At 32.3% G+C, this 17305-nt stretch overlaps 1 protein-coding gene across 1 annotated transcript; it reads right to left on the bottom strand.

Annotated features, from left to right (window-relative positions):
- Nucleotides 1-5182: 5182 nt before the first annotated feature.
- Nucleotides 5183-7182, bottom strand: LOC129292646 (uncharacterized). The gene has a single exon (XM_054930237.1). It carries the CDS (start codon nucleotides 7060-7062, stop codon nucleotides 5467-5469), a length of 1596 nt encoding a protein of 531 aa, XP_054786212.1. The 5' UTR covers nucleotides 7063-7182; the 3' UTR covers nucleotides 5183-5466.
- Nucleotides 7183-17305: the final 10123 nt, after the last annotated feature.

Here is a 17305-nt window from a genome sequence, read left to right as displayed (position 1 = left end):
CTTCAACTCACACAATATAACATTTCAGATAAATTTTTACCTCCCACATGCCATTAGGCTAAATTACATTTATCCATCCTTATACTCCCAACAAGTAAAATAAGCAATTTAGTCAATTTTCAACACAAGCCAGTTATTTGGCCTTATAATCATGCCATTTTAACCAATCTAAAATAAATCAAATATTAAAATTACAGTCATCCAAATTGTACCAAAAATAGAAATAGTTTGAAAGGCATGATTATATTTATATATTCATATAATTGACAATAAATAAAAAGCCCTAATATTGACAATATAACATATTATAAATCATAAATCAAATACTCAAAAGAGACAATAGATCTATGCCACTAAGCCTCTGGGACTCCTCCACGTGTCACTTGTGGCTCTTCTCTTGAAAATTGTTAATCACATAATAAGACTCAAAAGTCCCAGTAACCAAAGCCAATTTATGATAGTGTGTACAAACAGTTAATTGTGTGCTTACTAAGTGGAACCAAAAATAATATAATTCTAACAAAATATAAAAACTATTACAATACACACAAATAAATATCCTTATATCCCTCCATTAACCTCAAGTCGTAGCCCTCGCTCGGTGCTAAATTACTCGGCCAAAGGTAGATTAGCCCGAGCCCTTACAAGCCACCTATTGAGCTCCAATAGGGGCGTACCACGTGGCACATAAATACAACAATAATAGTAAGTCTCCCAACACCTCCTACAATAATTAAACAAATTCATAATAATATTGCACATTATATAATATTACAAAATTTATAATTTTCTCAATAATCACCCAAGTAACATGAAGTAACACTAATCACAAATTAAAAGCATGGTTACCTTGTGGCTTTTTTAATAAATTATTCCTTACAATTTCTCTCTCACCACAATCTTCACCAATAATACAATCTACAAATAACATATTATTTATAAATATTAGTTTCAATTTTTGAAACTAATAAAATAATTCTAATAATAGAATTAAAAATATAACATAATTCCTAATCTCAATCTTAATGCAAATCTAGAGTTAATACTATTAAGTAAAATTTTTAACTCCTCTTTTACTCATCAATAAATATTAATAATCTAAAAATCAAATTTTATACTAATTTCTATTATCAAAATTTTCTTTTTATTTCATAAATTCGTACCTAAAATACCCAAAAATTAAAAATTGAGTCTCTGGCTTAGAATCATAATCCTATAGCCATAATAATTCATTTCTCATCCCAAATAATCATCTAAATCTCAATAAATCAACATATATTTTCAGATCTAGTTTAGAATTTGATCCATAAGCCACAAATTCAAAGATCATCAACAAATTTATACTCTAGAACATTTATTATACTACTGACAACCTAAAAAAACATATTTATTCAACATAAATTCATCCATCTTCTAGATTTTAAATTTTCTACCACTACAAACTCAGAAACCAAAGAAGAAGGATGATTAAGAAAATTTTTTTAATAATAATAATAATAATTTAATAATATTTTTTAATTAATTAATTAATAATTTTAATTTTTTTAAAAAAATTAATTTAGAATTATATCCTAAGTTAGATTTAATAATTATTTTCTACTAATTTCTTACCTCTAAATATTTTTTAAAATTTCTATTAATCTAAATTAACTATTAAAAATTAAATTGAAATGTTACAATAGGTGTTCTCACTTAGTACTCAATTATACTTTGAACATAGTTGCCTTCCCTGAAAAAACATCTATGGGAAAAAAAGGAAATGTTTTAAAGCAAAAACTTAAAAATACTTATTTTATAGATGAATATGATCTAAAAATATAATTTTTCTTACACATTAATATTTACTTTTTTAAAAAAATTACTCGTTTTACAAAAATGGGTTAAGTTTTTTATGATGAATAAAACTGACTTTTTTTAAAAAAATGGCATATGAATTTGTAAAATAAAGCAAGAAATTTTTTATAAATCATGAAAAAAATTATATTTTTAATATTTTTAATTAATTTTTACCTAATTTCTCTTGTTGAGAAAAATAATAATAAAAGAGGACTGGAGGAGCATAATTTACATGACTTGCGGCGGCAGCGTATTCATGATCAATATATATATATATATATATAAAGACGCACATACAAAGGTAAAACGATTACGCATTCTTTTTTTTTTTTTTGAGCAAAAATGATTACGCATTCATGATCATGAGAGACCCCCGACTGACTCTCATTCTTCGGAAATAAAAACGCCACCCCCTTTCTATTATTGACTTCGCCAAATGGCGGTGAGTTAAAAAAAAAAATGGAACTATCAAGTCGATGTTCAAACTGTATTTTTCAAGAACGATTCTCTTACACACTTCCCTGTAAAAAATATTCATTAATTAAAATAAAAAATTTAATTAAACTAATTGTTGTAATTGTACTCTTACGTGTTATGATTTTGTTATGACTTGTAAAGGTTAATCCACGCAATGATATATTCAAAATAGTGAAAATACCCGAAAATAGATATACAGGTACTTAATCTCGAGAGGACTAACTTTTTATCTCAAAATTAGTGTACTGCTTTGATGGAGACCTTAATGCTCGTCCGTACTATTTCGTTTCTATTTATAAAAATAACTATCATTTTTATTTATTTTTTATATAAATAAAATTATATATTTTAATAAATATTTATTATACATTTTTTAAATCACTCCTCATAATTTATCTTAATAAAAAATAATCAATATATACTTATGTTGATTAACATGAAATATTTTAGTTTAATTTTTTTATTTTTAGATATAATTATTATAATTAATTAATTTTTTTAAACTGTGTGATATAATTTTTTTCTTTTATATATAAAAATGGAAGGAGTACTCTCGAATCACCTTCTTTATATGTAGCTCCATTAAAAAAAAAATCAAAGATTTATTACTGCTAGATGGTCGCTCTTGGTTACACAACACTGAGAGGTTTGCTTGTCATGTTAGAAAGGACGGTGGACGCTAGTGGAGATTAATAGGTGATGGGAAGAAGAAGCACTCCGAAGCAAGGACACGGTGGATGCTAGAAAGGACGGTAGTGAACTAGAGATCGGTCGGATGCAGATGACTAGAGCTGGAGATCGGCTGGAGGGAGCAAATGATTAATGAAAGGAGTCAAATCTGATGTGTGCAAAGCTTTGCATGAGATGTGAGGTTTGTGTTTTGAAGCAAATGGGGAGGTCACGAGAATAAAAGTAACATGCACAGGAAGCTAAGCACAGCTCAGTAGATAGGACACAAGAGAGAAAACGCATCAAAATTTAAAATGCATTTTATTGCTTTTAACGGGTACTAACATGAACGCTGAGAAGAAGAAGCCAGTGAACTAACTCAATGCACGTTTTCATGCCAACTGAGATTCAAAGATTTTGTTAATCCAAACAAGATAATTTTATCATTTTATCTCTTAACCTCAGTTTTTCTCATTCTAATTAAGGTTATAATGCAATCCAAACATGCTCTTAATTATACATGTGACATTCTACTCAATGATTTTACACGATCCAATTGGGATGCAACAACTTTGTGAGCCCTGATCTAATTTAATTTATTGCTTTTGCAAAGCTAGCTTATGCTGTGACCTTGCGTTAAAAATTATTAAAGGCATAAATAAAAAATCTGAGAGTTATCTGAAGGAGCAGGGAGAAGATTATTTTAATTTAATTTCGATTTTATCAAACAAACGTCACGATGATGTGAGCTCGATCGAGGGACGATCTAGTGATCTACACCCCTGCAATAAAAAGTGACTTATTGTCTCTATTTGGATTCTGTGTCTGGCAGCGATGAAACTCTCAATGTTATAATAATTTAACTTCCATTCGTTCTGGCAGCTTACCTGGAGTTTCTTTAGCATTCCGTCCTAGCTCCTGTCAATGAAACGATAATTCATGAATTGACGATGATGAATTGAGTTCAGTCTTTGGTAATTTTATTTTTCATTTGCTGCAATTTTTTTAATTATCATAAGACATTTTTAATTCTAATCATAAGGAACTCCGTCTCATCCCATGTATAAAACGTATGAGATACTGAGAGAATATTTACACAATCCAAGATACATTATTATATTACAATGTCCTAGCGTCAAGAGTATTAGATCGTTTGTTAACACACCCGTTCATACCTAACCTGCTTAATCAAGAGTCATTAAATTAATGGTAGCATTTTAATCATTATATGATGAGGGGCATTTTTGGTAATATTCACTTGCGACTTGTAGTTTAAAAAATGAGACTAGTTTCAGTGAGCACCATGTACTTATCACATGATGAGCAATCTAGACCGTTCAGAGTTTTAATTTGGACGGTGCAGATTTTTATATTTTATTTTATATTTAATAAAATAAAAATTTTAAATTTTAATAAATATATTTTATTATCACAATACAAATTCAATATAGATGATAAATTTAATATTAAATATTTTTATATTTTTTATAAATTAACTATCCAAATATATTTTGAAATGTTTGAATTTAAAATTAAATTATTTTTAAATTTTTTTATTTTAGTAAATATAATATTTAAAAATAAAAAAAGATAATCTACAAACTGGATTTTTAAAAAATTAAAAAAATTACAATTTAAAAATTTTAAATTTAAATTATCTAAAGTATATCTGAAAAATTAATTTATAAAAATATTTAATATTAACTTTATTATTCAGATTAAATTTATATTATCCAAATTAATGATAGAATAAATTTATTAAAATTTATAATTTTTATTTTATTGAATATAAAATAAAATATAAAAATTTAAAATGGTCTAGATTCCTTATCATGTGATGGGCACCATGGTGCGCATCACACGGGGTGCCCACCAACTTCTTTAAAAAACATATAGTAACTATGTTAACTACTACTTCAAATTCAGCATCAAAATTATTAAGTTGTAGGCTTCATAATAAGATGAAATATGATTTTTTTTCATTGATTTGATTAATGACCATCATATTAATTAATTAAGGAGACTGCATAGCACATATAATTCTACACATATTTGAGCAGCCTTAAGAAGAAGGGAATATACTAATATATAATTAATTAGGAGTTGTTCACTATCATGCAGCAAATTAAAAGGTGTCTAAAGAGACACCTTCAATACAAAATTAAACTACAGAATTTAAAGTTAAAAGACTAAGAGAGAGTGAACTAATAAAGTGACTAAGCTTAGATTATTTTTTTCGCATATATCTCTCCTATATATAACCCAGAGATTATGAAGCATGTGAGTGCGTAAATTATTACAACATATTTTATGCTTGAGATTCAGTCTCATTCACATACAACGGCAGAGGCTAATCCTCATCAAATATTTACATACAAATTCTCCACTTTTGCGGTCAAGCTTCCACCAGAGATTGCAAGTGAAATCGAACTGAAAATATTTCTTATCAACAAGGTAACTTGCATGCCACTGAGTTGTGAACATTCACACCATCATTTTGGCAGGAATAAGAGGCAAATCGACCTCGTCACACCATTCCACATACCTTGTCTCAAAAAATGAAGTCTTTGCCTCATTTGGCCAGTAACTTACCCAAAATTCCCCTCCTATCCTCCACTTCAACACGCTCCCTTCCATCTCTTTGCCTAGCTTCCACCCTACTTCTTCTCCATACTCGTCCCCGGCAAGCACCACCGACCCCGTTTTCGTAAACGGTCTGTTCGCTCCCATGTACCTCCTTCTCAACCCGTGGACTGGGTCGCCACCGGTTTCTCCATAAGGCTTCCCCGTTGCCACCTCCTGACCCGTCGCGTTATCGTACAAGACGGCGTCGAATATTGCCGCATTCCCCTCCGCTTCTTGGTCCATTCTCCAGTTCTTTGTCTTCGTCTTCGTAGATGTCCTCGCCACCGCTTTCCCCTTCGAAAGCTTCAGTTTCTGGAAATTTCCCTTCACGATTTTCTGTATTTCCACTTCCCTATCTGTGTTCTCAGTTGATCGGCTCAAACTCAACCCGCCCACGTACGTCGCTCCAACTTCCGGGCCGACCCAGATTCGAACTCGAGACGGGAAGTGCTTCTCCTCGCCGTACTCCGCCTCGTCGTTTTGGTTCTTGAAACCGAGTTTCGCCACGTTAAGACGTATGTTGTCGACGCGTGCGCGAACTTGAATGAACCCGTCGTGGTATGTGACGGAGTATTCTAACTGGACCAGGGCTTCGAGTTGCTGGTGGGCGAGAGTGTACTTTAGTACTGCCTCCTTAGCATCGAGACGAGGAATTTGAGTTTTCAGACCATTCGAGCTCGCTGGTTTCATCATGGTCATCATCGGTGCATAGCCTTTCAGAACCCAAAAACCGTGAGCCTCCGTTGCGTATGAAAATCCCGGGCCTCGACACGGCGGCGGAACTAACGCCTGTAATCCCACGCCTAGCTCTCTGAAAATGCACCATTTTGCTATGATGTATCCAAGGGTGCGCATGAAGCATAGCTCCATGTCTACGCCGACCGTGATTAAGAAAGTTCGCAGAACTGGCGAGGGGTTAGACGAGACGGTTTCAAGCGCGGAAGCTAGTAATGATTGAAAATAGAGCCAGCCAGCTTCGTTGGGGCCGTCGCAGGCGCAGAGCCAGAAGAGGCGTAAGATGAAGACGAGGTTGAAGAAGGTGGAGAAGGATTCGGGTGAGTGAGAGTTCATGACCCATGCGATAGGGTCGGGCTTGAGCTTCTGGAGCTGTGACCTCGGGCACGTACTGTTTGGCGCGTTGGGGGAGAGAGCTATGATCTCCTGAAGAAGCTGAAGAAATAGAGGAAGGAAAGGGTTTTCTCTAGAAAGATGACATTTCTCAGAGACCCAGAGAGGCTTTTCGGCGTTGAATGGGTGAAAACCCTGCAAGCAAACTGTGAAAATCACCGCAGCTTCGGCTTCCGACCCCGAAGTCCGGTCTGCTCTGAGATAAATGGACCGAGTCGAATCGTCCTGATCAGCTTGGCCTGAACTGGCGAGTTCGAATGTAGGTGAATCAGACCACTCCTCCGAGTTGCTGGGAAGCTCGCATATCCATGACCAAATGTCCATCATTGAGGGAAAGGTTTGGTTTCTCTCTTGTGTGTGTGTTTAGGAATGACCCATGAATGAGAGATTACTTATGGAAGGAACGAATGATGAAGGAAGGGACAACTTGGAAGCAGAACAGCCCAGAGATGGATGAGGAACTGGTGGTAGTAAGAGGTTAATTGTGTCTTATTTGAGATTTTCGGTTGGAATCATTAATGAGGCGATAGCTCTGTTTCGCTTTCAAAGGCAGATTCTTCTTCCTGATGTTCGAAGAATTGACAGGGTTGCTGTTGTTTGGAACTGCAGAGGTAGTCCCAGTTTTTTTGTCTCCGATTGTTCATGGGGCCTGGAGACTTCCACGTGTAATAGAAATCTAATTTCTCGCACCGTTTATTTATTTGGCAATGCAGTGCCTGAATTCGATTATTTGTGTTTACAAAAACAACGCGTAGTAAGACAACTCGAGATTGTCTTACATAGCTTGTTATTTCACGTCATGGATATATGGAGATTTTTGCACTATGCTACTATTAATTACGTTTGATTTTCTTTTTTATTCAGAGGAGCCCGTACTAATGGCTTGAGTTTTATTTTTTTAGCACCTCAATGACTCGAGGCTACCAGCGAAATTGAACCTCTGATTTTTCATTGATAAATTTTTTTTTCATGTTATTAGACTAAAAAGTCATTGACGTTACTCTTATTTTTTAATCGAAGGAAGTATTGTTGTGGATTTAAAAAATCTCTTGCTCTTTCTATACTTTTATACATGGAAAAATGACGTGAATCTAGTCATACTTCAATGTTTATATATTTTTTAATTTAATATAAGAATAAAAAATAATAATTTTTTTTACTAATGTACAATTTATACATGGACAAATGACGTGAATCTAGTTATACTTCAATGTTTATATTATTTCTTAATTTAATATAAGAATAAAAAATAATAATTTTTTTACTAATGTACAATTTTAATATTTTAAGGTGCATTAGGTAATTGCGAACACTTGAATTTAGGAAAAATAATAATAAAATTCCTTCAAATTATATAAATAAAAATATAGTCTCTCAAAATACTATAATTTCAATGAAATTTCTAGTTAATTAATTTTGAAGTAAAAAGATTATTTTATCCTTACTAAAAATAACAAGCTCAAATTATAATTTTTGTTTAAGGAATCACAATTTTTATTCTATAAATCGTAAAAGTTAAATAAGAAATTACAATTTATCATGTGTAATTTTTGTTATTGAAAAACAGCCTCAAGAATAACTTTTACTTTAAGAATAACAATTTTTGTCTTGTAAATTGTAAGAGTTAAATAAAAAATTATAATTTATTAAGTATAATTTTTTTATTATTGAGAGACAAGTTCTCAAAATAACAAACATCATTCACAACTTTTATTTAAAAAATTATAACTTTTATTAAAAGAATCACTATCGCAAGAATTAAACAGAAATTATAACTTGTTAATAAGAGTAAAATGATCTTTTTAATTTAAAATTTATTAATAAAAAAGTCCCTATAAACTTTAGAAGAATTATGATATTTTGAGAGATTATATTATTATTTATGTAATTTAAAAAAATTTTATTATTATTTTTCTGTGAATTTACGATTGGAGGGAGTTGAGAGATATAGGACTACATTCAATTCAACTATGACCAAGTGGTTGGCCATAAGTGTCGTTCAGATTGGCACTGTTGTGGCACTTCATTGGCTGCAAAATGTTTCGCTTTAATGTCTTTAATTTGCTTGGTTTCAGTAGACTACTTGTCATTACTACGTGGAAAAAGAAAAAAAAATCACATTCACGATTAATTTTAGTCATTATTTTTGTTCTTTGTAAACAACAAGAAGTATCGGGTGTGTTAAAAATACTGAATCTTAAAAATTAACAATAAATTTTTGGACTCTTTTATCATAATTTAATCGAATGTAAAGACGTAAAGAAATTGCAATGAGCAAGTGTTTAATTAATAACTATGTAAAGTACATAATTATAAAGATTACAAAAGCTGGAAATGAAAAGCTATATGAGAATACAATGGAGATTCAAATACTAAAAATGTCAATATATGTTGTTGATTGATTTTTCGTCTTCTTCTCTGTGACCTTCTCCTCCTCTTATAATTATTCAGTTAAGATCATTACCCCCACAGAATCAGGAGCTTGTTTACAAAATATCAGGGATCCCTTAGCACGGCCTGCGAGATTTGTGGCACATTGCACCATATTCTCTCAACGGTCTCGCATGTCTAGTCACTCCGGGTCTTAAAGGCTATGTCACGCTCGTGCATGGGAAAATCAAGATGACATTTCTCAGAGACCCAGAGAGGCTTTTCGGCGTTGAATGGGTGAAAACCCTGCAAGCAAACTGTGAAAATCAACGCAGCTTCGGCTTCCGACCCCGAAGTCCGGTCTGCTCTGAGATAAATGGACCGAGTCGAATCGTCCTGATCAGCTTGGCCTGAACTGGCGAGTTCGAATGTAGGTGAATCAGACCACTCCTCCGAGTTGCTGGGAAGCTCGCATATCCATGACCAAATGTCCATCATTGAGGGAAAGGTTTGGTTTCTCTCTTGTGTGTGTGTTTAGGAATGACCCATGAATGAGAGATTACTTATGGAAGGAACGAATGATGAAGGAAGGGACAACTTGGAAGCAGAGGAGCCCGGAGATGGATGAGGAACTGGTGGTGTTAATAGGTTAATTGTGTCTTGTTTGAGATTTCGGTTGGAATCATTAATGAGGCTATAGCTCTGTTTCGCTTTCAAACGCAGATTCTTCTTCCCTGATCTTCGAAGAATTGATAGGGTTGCTGTTGTTTGGCACTGCATGCGTAGTCCCAGTTTTTTTTTTTGTTTTTGTCTCCGATTGTTCATGGGGCCTGGAGACTTCCACGTGTAATAGAAATCTAATTTCTCACACCGTTTATTTATTTGGCAATGTAGTACCTAATTCCATTATTTGTGTTTACAAAAAAAAAAAATGTATAGTGAGACAACTCGAGATTGTCTTTCATAGCTTGATATCTCAGGTCATGGATGTAAGAGGCCATGGGGCAAATTGCACTAATATGTATAGTATGGGTTTGTCTTTCAGGCAAGCAGGAGATTTAGAGAGCAAATCACATCGATTTTTGCGCTATGCTGCTATTAATTACGTTTGATTTTATTTTTTATTCACAGACCCCGTACTAACAGCTTGATTTTTTATTTTTTTAGCACCGTAATAACTCGAGGCTACCAGCGAAATTGAACCAGTAATTTTTCATTCATAATTTTTTTTCATCTTATTAGACTAAAAAGCCATTGACGTTATTCTTATTTTTTAATCGAAGGAAGTATCATTGTGGATTTAAAAAATCTCTTGCTCTTTCTATACTTTTATACATGGAAAAATGACGTGAATCTAGTCATACTTCAATGTTTATATATTTTTTTAATTTAATATAAGAATAAAAAATAATAGTTCTTTTAAGGTGCATTAGGTAACTGGGAACACTTTGAATTTAGGAAAAATATAATAAAATCCCTTCAAATTATATAAATAACAATCTAGTTTCTCAAAATACTATAATTTTAATGAAATCCCCAGTCAATCAATTTTAAAGTGAAAAGACTATTTTATTCTTACTAAAAATAGCAAGCTCTAATCACAACTTTTACTTAAAAAATTACAACTTTTATTCTATAAATTGTAAAAGTTGAATAAAAAATTACAACTTATCAAGTAATTTTTGTTATTGAAAAACAAGTCTCAATAATAACTTTTGCTTTAAGAATAATAATTTTTATTTTGTGAATTGCAAAAGTTGAACAAAAAATCATAATTCATCAAGTGTAATTTTTATTATTGAAATACAAGTTCTCAAAATGACAATCCTCATTCATAACTTTTGTTTAAAGAATTACAATTTTTATTAAAAGAATTACAAAAATTAAACAAGAAATTATAACTTGTTAATAAGGGTAAAATGATCTTTTTAATCTAAAATTTATTGACAAAAAAGTTTCTGTAAACTTCAAAAGAGTTATGACATTTGGAGAGATTGTATTGTTATTTATCTAATTTAGAGATATTTTATTATTATTTTTCAGTGAATTTATGACTGGAGGGAGAAGAGAGATATTGGATTACATTCAATTCAACTATGACCAAGTGTTGGCCATAAGTGCGGTTCAGATTGGCAATGTTATGGCACTTCATTGGCTACAAAATGTTTCGCTTTAATGTCTTTAATTTGCTTGGTTTCAGTAGACTATCCATCATTACTACGTGCAAAAAGAAAAATAATCACATTCACAATTAATTTTAGTCATTATTTTTGTTCTTTGCAAACAACAAGTATTAGGTATGTTAAAAATGTTGAGTTTTAAAAGATAACAATAGGTTTTTGAAGTCCCTTATCATAATTTACTCCGATGTGAAGATACAAAGAGATTGAAAGTAATTATGCAAAGTACATAATTGTAAAGATTACAAAAATTGAAAATGAAAAGCTATATGAGACTACAATGGAGATTCAAATACTAAAAGTGTTAATAGATGTTGTTGATTGATTTTTCATCCTCTTCTCTGTGACCTTCTTCTCCTCTTATAATTATTCAGTTAAGATCATCACCCCCATGGAATCTGGAGCTCATTTATGAAATATCAAGGATCCCTTAGTACGGCCTGCGAGATTCATGGCACATTACACCATATTCTCTCAACGGTCTCGCATGTCTAGTCATTTTAAGTCTTAAGGGCTATGTTAAGCTCATGTATGGCAATGGATCAAGCTATGTTTCTTGGGCTAGTCATGTCTTTAACCTCAATTCTTCTTATTGGGTTGTTGTTTCAATTTTAGGCCCAAACAATGCCCTTCACGTGCGAGTGATCAATGTAATAAGCCATGTGGCATATTTAAATGAGAACTGATGCTTTGTTTCATTCCCTTGAGCCTCTCAAGATTACAAACCTTTATGTCTACATCAATCATTCCCTTTGCTCTCTCGTGCTCCTAGTTTTCCTTGCCTTTTAAGCGTCTTTGCCTTGTCTTCCCCTATTCTCCTCTATTTATCCTTTCAATAATGGCCTTTTCAGTTGATGCTACCTAGACTACTCAAGCTATCATCCCTGCCAATTTATCTAAGGACTTGGTTATTATTCATAATGTAACATTCTAAGTTTCTTAATTTGTAAAATTCAGTGTTTTTAAGGGTAATTTGGTCAATTTAGATAAATTATTAATTTAGTGAGGTTTGTGGGAGACTAATATAGTTTTTTTGGATCCTTAGACAGCCTTAAAAGAGGGCTAGATCAATGTTTAAGCGGGCCATGGCACAGAAGAGAGTTTAAAATTTTGTAGGACTTTCCGTGCTATGCACCTCGGTGGGTGTGTCAATGACCTATGGTGCACATGCAAAATTAGCACTTATCAATTCATAAAAAGAGACCGAAAATAAAAGAGAGAAAGAAGGAAAAATGAGATAGTGACAGAGAGAAGCTCTTGGTCTGCTAGGGCACGATTCCTAAGCTATTTTGAAAGTATTTGAAACTTGAATCACCATTAAGTAAGTTGCACATTTCTTCTTCTCCTTCTTTTACGCGAAAATCTAGACCTGTGGGGTAATGGGGGCTTTGATTTTGGTTCCCTTGGGTTTAGACCAAACCCATTAGTTTATTTAAGGTTTTGAAAAGTTAAATCAAGCATCTAACCCTCAGTTTATGGGTTTTATGGTGATTAAAAATTTTTTGGTAAGGGTTTGGATGAAACCTAGATATAATTTAAAGATTTTGAAATAATATGGGATATTGGTTAGTGATTTTGGTGTGTAAGGATGTTTAATAAGATGGTTAGAGTGTTTGAAAATGGTTGATGTTATTAGAAAAGGAATTTGGGTATTTTAGATGCTTAAAACTTAGTGAATTCGGAGTTATCCAAAGTGATAATTAATGATTGTCATTTGATTGTGTAGAATGAGTGTTGTTCAAGCTATATTATGCCTATAGAATATGTGGAGCTAATGTTGAGCCACAGTAACCCTTTCATGTGGCAAAGAGTTGAGGTAACCATATAATTTATTGTGTTTATTAACTATTATAACTGTGTAGAAGTAATTACAGATTGATGAACTTGTGATTTAAGAATTTTGTGCATGATTTGATATTGAAAAAAATAATTTTTAGCATGAACATTAATTTGTGAAATGGATTTTTAAAAAGTCATTGATTCTAATGGATACATATATATGCATACATACATATATATATATATATACACATATATATGTATATGATATGAAAGTAAATATAGTAGAAATGTGGATAAATAGTGATAAGTATGAAAAAGCATGATCATAGGGGGTAAGAGTTCACCCGAGGTATGTGGGGATATGTGTGTGTGGAGATATGTGAGTGAAAAATCCATATGGTCAAGCTGGCACCATGGGACATCTAGTACAGCATTATACGAGATTATTACCATGGGACATCCGAACAGTCTGACAACTCCCTAGTACCCATTAAGATACGGTTAGAAGTCAACGACGCCTTTGTCACAAGTGTGTGAAGAGGGAAAAACCATAGTCCATAGGTGGGTTAGATTACTTTTAACCAGATGTTTCAACCACTAAAAGTGTGTTTGGGTCAATAAGTAGTTGATCCAGGAGAGTCTATAGTTTTATGTCAGGAAGCATTGGAGGTTCGGTGGTTAGATGATCATGCTAGTATGAAATTATGTAAAATTATTGTGAAAAGATGCATTTATCTTATAAATATAGTACACTTAAGACTACCTTAATTTTGATACTTTATCATAATTATTTATGGTAATAAGCATTTGATGAACTATATTGGTTACCGAGATATTTATCTCATCCCGTGGTTATATTTTACAAGTAAGGGCACTGGTAGGGGCAAGGGAAAGGAATGGGCGTTTGAAGAGTGAGAGCATAGTTATATAGCTCTTCTCTTTTCTTCTTTTTAGGTATTATAATAAATATTGTCAATATATAATGCCAACTTAGGAACATGACATTATTTTGGATATTACTTGTATGGATTTATTATAAGTATGCGTATCTTGATCCAAGGTTAATATGGTGGGTCATTTGAATATGTTGGGCCAAGTTACAATTACAAGTGATGAATTTGAAATGAATTATGTGCCTAAAATGACCAAGTTGATGTGTGTACTATATACAATCCTCTCCTTTGTGTTATTATCAAATAGGAGTTTGGTGGTCATTTTGATTATAATTGTTTGTTTATATAATGGAAATGAATTTTCATGTTATGTGTGGTCTATTTGAGGTGGTCAAAGTGTCTCTGGGGCTAATGACATTTGGTATTGTGAGTTGGACACTTTTGGGTGTGTTTTAAAGTGAAAACAAACCATTTTGGGTTTAGATGTTCATATTTTAAATAGATGGTTATTTGAATGTGAGACTGATGCCATTAGCTAGAGGGCTTAAAGAGCTTCGTGTGAACACTTGAACCGCTCAAATTGGACATCGAATGGCGAAACGACATGCTCTAAAAGTTCGGAGGGTTGTCATGACAACAATCTGCTATCATGACAGTAGGTGCGTGCTGTAGCGCATAGTTGTTGTGCCATGGCACAATGGGCCTTCGAGAACTCGTCCCTCTGTGCCATCCGCCATGGCAGATGGATCAGAATTGTCACACCTTGATAGTAAGGGTATTATCGGTATAGAATATGAAGTGAATTTACATTTCATAAGCCTTGATTAACTAAAAATTAAACTAAAATAGAGATATATCCACGTTATATATATATATATATATATATATAAAATAGCAAAGTTCATAAAGTTTTAAGTTTTTTTATAAAAATTTTGACAGAGTTTTCTTTATAATTTGGACATCCTAAAATTTTCATAATAATAATAGAACTTGCCAACCAGACCAACAAGAAGTCTAGCTCTATTCCAGTAATTTTCACGTAACAAAATAAAATTAGGATCTAATTATAGTGTACGTAGAGCACTAACTTATAATTTACAAAATACCATATAAGATTTCAGCAAAAAGAATAATCACCATGTGTTTCCTTTTTCCAAAAAGCAAGAAGTGCCTTCAATGGTTAGTTGGAGGCACAGGGTCAGTAATGATATTTGAGATCAAAAATTTATCGGTGATTAGCGTTTCAATCAAGATTAAAGTAAACAAAGTATAAAGATAATAAATAAAAAATTTAATTTCAAATAACTTAATGAAATAATGAATTATCCAAAAATTGACAATAAATAATGATTTTTTGTAATAGTCTGATTATGAATCTAGACAAGGTTGATAGAATCACATATGTGTATTAAAAATTTTGCTGCTTATAAAATATAATGACTTACAATAAATACAGTTCGATAAGGTACTTTTAGAGAATTTTAAGAAAATGATAAATTTTAAATTTGAAATTTTAAGAGGGCTTTATCAAAATGAATAACAAGTATAGATACACAATCGACGAGGGTAAATAACAAATCAAGCATGGCCAAAAGTCACGAAACAAGCGCGGCAGAAGTCAGAACCAAGCGCAGGCTTAAAGCTTACAAATACAAGCGTGAGTACAATACTCACAAATAATCATCCCTCCGTTCCACGTGCATTGGCCGTCGCACGGGGCTAACATCTCCTGTAAGCACCTTGCTAGCTATGTGTATCATGATGTGCCAAGGGCTAATGAAATTGCCGTTAACATCCAGTATTCTGAATTCAGTCTCTCTCATTAAAATCAAGTGTGTATGGAGAAAGAAAAATAGTTTTAAAATTCTCACTTTCAAATATTATTCAGTTATCATTTTTCATTGCTCAAAATTATCATCATTTCTTCCATACATAAATAATTGCAATAAAAATTTTATATCAATGTAGAATTAAATAATTAAATTGCTTACGAAAAGTAATACCATTAATATGGAAATAGGATTAATAAGAACGTGTAAATAATTTATAAAGCAATAACAATAATATTTAAGTAAATTTTTTTTAAAATACTTTACTAAAAATATATTTGGAACGCCACCACTCACTTGAGTTTTCAAAATTTTACAATCCAACTCTCACAACTCCTTGCTTATTCCAATGATATCCCAAAATTAATCTAACACAACCCAACAATCTTCCTGTCATTATGAATATTTATAATTTCTCTAGACTTCATTATAAACTCTAACAATCTTATTCCCACCCATAAATCTTTCAAGTATACTTACGATTATCAAGAGAACATGCATTATACTAAATCATGAAGTAAGCATCCAAGTAAAACTAATAATTTTCATCTTCTAATTTCTTTTGTAAAGTTTTGGCTCAACATATACTAAAATAATATCTAACCCAAACACCTAATTATTTCTATCACCTAAAGACAATAATATAAGGAAAGAGGGTATGCTTTCAACCAACAAAACAAGAAGAGTAAATTGCATAGTATACTAAAACCTATACTCACGAAACAAAGGAGAATCAATATCTTACCCTGACTAATATGTAGTAGTAGCTGTTACACACTTGACCTACAGATAGCATGAAAAAATAAAAGAGCTACAATCCCACGATTCAAGAGGAGGAGATAGAGCAAACTTCATGGACCAAAAGAGAAGCATCAAAATATTAAGCTTTCTTTGTGCATGGATGTTTAATCGGTGAAGATGAAGGAAACAAAAACTATTTTCCTACTCAACACCGACGACCCTTTTTTAGAAAAGAATGACAAAAAGCTGTAACTTTCTCCCCCCCATGTGACAGCCGAACAAAGAAAAGAGGAAGAAGGTGATAGCCGAACAAAAATGGAGAGGAGGAATAAAACAACTCGATGGCCGAGAAAGAAGGAGAGTATTGCCCACCTCTCACTGACACAAATAAGACGATAACATGTAAGGAGAATTAGCAGCTCACTCTACTGTGGCTGGCAAGCACGAATGGGAAGGATGGGAATAAACGAAGCACAGCAATGAAGAAACACCCTACCTATAGCTAGCTAAGAAAGTTGAGAAGAATCAGATAGATAAACTAACTATAAGAGTCTAGAGAAGTGTATAAGGGTGGTAGGGATTAAAAAAATGCGATGCTTTATTTTATAATTGCCTAAATGGGCTGATTCAAAGAAAAAGAAGAAATGAAAAAAATTACAAAAAAAATACACAAGAAATTTACAATAAAAGGCACAAGAAAATTACAAGAAAGCACACAAAATTTTTTATAATTTAAAACTAAACTTCTACTTAGAAAATTTAGACTCTGGATCCT

The sequence above is a fragment of the Prosopis cineraria genome, unplaced genomic scaffold, assembly GCF_029017545.1.
Source record: "Prosopis cineraria cultivar Desert tree isolate PC_DT_omini unplaced genomic scaffold, ASM2901754v1 PC14, whole genome shotgun sequence".
Classification (NCBI taxonomy): domain Eukaryota; kingdom Viridiplantae; phylum Streptophyta; class Magnoliopsida; order Fabales; family Fabaceae; genus Prosopis; species Prosopis cineraria.
Note: the sequence above shows the minus strand (reverse complement) of the source record. Positions and strands in the feature narration are given on the sequence as shown.